The 2917-nt window shown below is 43.7% G+C and overlaps 1 protein-coding gene across 1 annotated transcript in view; it reads right to left on the bottom strand.

Moving 5' to 3' along the window:
- Positions 1-2917, bottom strand: part of LOC103205313 (nodal modulator 1) — a 121009-nt gene that overhangs the window by 56559 nt on the left and 61533 nt on the right. The window contains exons 14-15 of the mRNA XM_007950588.1: positions 2255-2386; positions 577-713 (exon numbers count right to left, since the gene is read on the bottom strand). Coding sequence (XP_007948779.1) covers positions 577-713; positions 2255-2386 — 269 coding nt within the window. The remainder of the gene's footprint in view (positions 1-576; positions 714-2254; positions 2387-2917) is intronic.

Below are 2917 nucleotides of genomic sequence, written 5' to 3'. Positions count from 1 at the left end.
GGAATGCTCCTTGGAAGTGAGAATGGCCAGGCTTCATCTCACCTACTTTGGTCATATGGTCAGAAGGGACCATTTCCTGGAAATGTCATGCTTGGTAAAGTGGAAGGTCAATGAAAAGAGGGGAAAGCTTTCAACAAGATGGGGTGACTACAAGTGGCTACAATGATGGGCTCAGGTATAGAGGGATTGTGGAGCTGGCACAGGACTGGGCAGTTTCCTTCTGCTGTACATAGGGTCGTTACGAGTCAGAGATGATTCAACAGCACCTAACAATAACAACAAGGCTCCAAAACTAGTGCACTTTACCCTACACCCCAAAATGGCTTCCCCAAGTCACCTTCAAAGTTAGCATTTAATGTGGGACCAGGACAAATAACCCTCTGAAATAAGGCTGTCATTTTACTGAGGGATTTTAGATGCTTCTGGATTATGCTTTCTGTACCAGGCAGGCAAGTCAAGGGGCAGAAGAGGAAGTATGATTTGACTGTGGTTATCATACTCTTGGTATGCTAGTCCATCTTGCTTTCTATAACACTAGTGTTCTTCCAGATAAGAGTCTTCACAAGCCACACATACCAGAGTGATTGCATGAGAAAGGGAGCATCTCAGCATATAGCCCGTCTGCCTAAACTCAATCGCTGATACATCCTCTTCCAGAACTTCCACCTCCAGACTCTTGTTCTTCCAGCACCAGTCCTCGTGCATGATGCTTACTGGAAAAGCACACGACACAGACACTTAAGCATAAAGCAGACCACCTCCCCTCCAAAAAACAACAATGAATTAAGTAATTAAAAAAAGAGAGAGGTAGCATTGTTCAGAAGAAGTAACTGCTGGAGAAAAACTAAAACCTACGGTCAGTAAAATCACCAAAAGAGCAATTTGACTGGGCCTCAAAGACCAGGTGGCAAACAAGATATTCAGAGTCCATAAATTTTTCCTGTGAAGGACCAGAAAAGCAACTACTTTAGGCTTTGCAGGCCACAGAGTCTTGATCATTCAACTCTGCCATTGTAATGTGTAAGCAGTTGGTCACACATAAACAAGAGTATGGTTGCATTCTAATAAAGGAGGTCTGGGATGCAGTGCCTAAGGCACCTAACTGCTAACCAGAAGTGTGGCGCTTCAAACCCACCAGTAGCTCCATGGAAGGAAGATGGGGCAATCTACTTCCATAAAGATTTACCACCTCGGAAACCCAGTGGGGATCACTATGAGTCGGAATTGACTTGATGGCAGTGAGTTCGGGTTTTTTTTTTGGTGTTCTAATAAAACTTTACTTATAAAAACAGGCAGTCAGCCCTCAGGCCATAGTCTGTCACCCTGGATATAAAAGAAAATATAATTTCTCAAAATAAATAAAAAACAAACCACCAAACCCACTGCCATCAAGTCAATTCCAACTCACGGTGACCATACAAAGGCAAGGAGAACTGCCCCTAATTTCCAAGGCTGTAAGCAGATTCCCTCTCTTTCTCCTGTGGAGCAGCTGGTGGGTTCAAACCATCAACTTCTGATTAGCAGCCATATGCTTTAACCACTGTGCCACTAGAGTCTATAAATGATAAACCAAACACACACCATCGAGTTGATTCTAACTCACAATGACCACCACTAGGTTTCTAGGGCTTTAAATCTTTATGGAAGTAGATTGCCTCATCTTCCTCCCACAAAGCAGCTGGCAGGTTTGAACCACTGACCTTCTGGTTAGTAGCTAAATGTCTTATTACACCACCAGAGCTCCTTCTATAAATGATAAGTAGTCTATATATTATCAACTCCACACTGATCTCTTAAAAGCAGAAATACTGGCAACAGGTGGCTACTTAAGAAGGAAAATTAACATTTGCCACCATCCACTATCTACCTGGCCTTGTGCAAAGGCTTCATCAACCTCATTCAGTCAGCCTTACATTCTGCAGAAAGGTTCTATTACTCCTGATTTACAGATGAGGAAGTTTGAGTTTCAGAGGGATCAAGGAACTTGGCAAGATCACAGGGCTGCTAAGTCGTAGACTGTATCAGTGGAATTCCTCCACACTCTCTTGTCTGGCATTTAGAAATAAAATCACATGAACCAGGCATGTGGGCTATTCTGATAAGGTGGCAGTTGGATCACAGTACCTCAACATTATTGCCCAACATTATAAGTCAAGGGGCAAAGGAGATGAACAAGTAATTGTCACCTAATTTGCAAGTTGGATTTTAGAGACAGGAAGTGGGAGGGCCATGAGCTGTTGCATTCAGTTCTTACTTTTATATTTTCCAGGAAGCACATTATCAAATGTGAAAGTCATCGAGTTGACCTTGCCAGAGAGCTGGAGGCTCCGCTTCTCGCCCTGGCGGCTCAGGGACTGCAGGGTCACCAGCAGGTCACCACAGGTGTCTGCAGAGAAAAGACAGGAGAAGCAGTTGCAGAGCTATGGTCCACCCAAATGGTCTAGTCTCATCTGACTGTCCTCACAGACCAAAAAACACATGTTCAAATCCTCAACCTTCCTATGTGCTAAATGCTATCCTTTAGCTCCTAAAAAGCAGAGCCATGAGGGTTTCTTCAAACCTAGTATGCATCTATTTGATTCCTGGGAGTCTCCTTCCACAAAGTCATCAGTACCAAACAGTGAAGACCACCACGGCAAAGGCTGTAAGACCATTCACTGAACACCCCTACGTGAGCCAGAAGAGGAGACAGGATAGAGAAAACAACATTTATGGAGCACCTAATAAGGGAGAGACAAAAGAAGAGGGAGTGCACCAAGAGGGGTCAGAAGAAGTCAGAATGCCTACTATATACTAAGCACAGGACTAGGCCCTTTATAACAAGAATAACAGCAACAGAGACTTACATGGCTCTCGCTGTGGTCTAGGCTATACATGAACTAGCTCATTTAATCACAACAACTCTATAAAGTAGATA

This window comes from Orycteropus afer, unplaced genomic scaffold (genome assembly GCF_000298275.1).
Source record: "Orycteropus afer afer isolate SDZICR_OR568_19922 unplaced genomic scaffold, OryAfe1.0 scaffold00281, whole genome shotgun sequence".
NCBI lineage: Eukaryota > Metazoa > Chordata > Mammalia > Tubulidentata > Orycteropodidae > Orycteropus > Orycteropus afer.
Note: the sequence above shows the minus strand (reverse complement) of the source record. Positions and strands in the feature narration are given on the sequence as shown.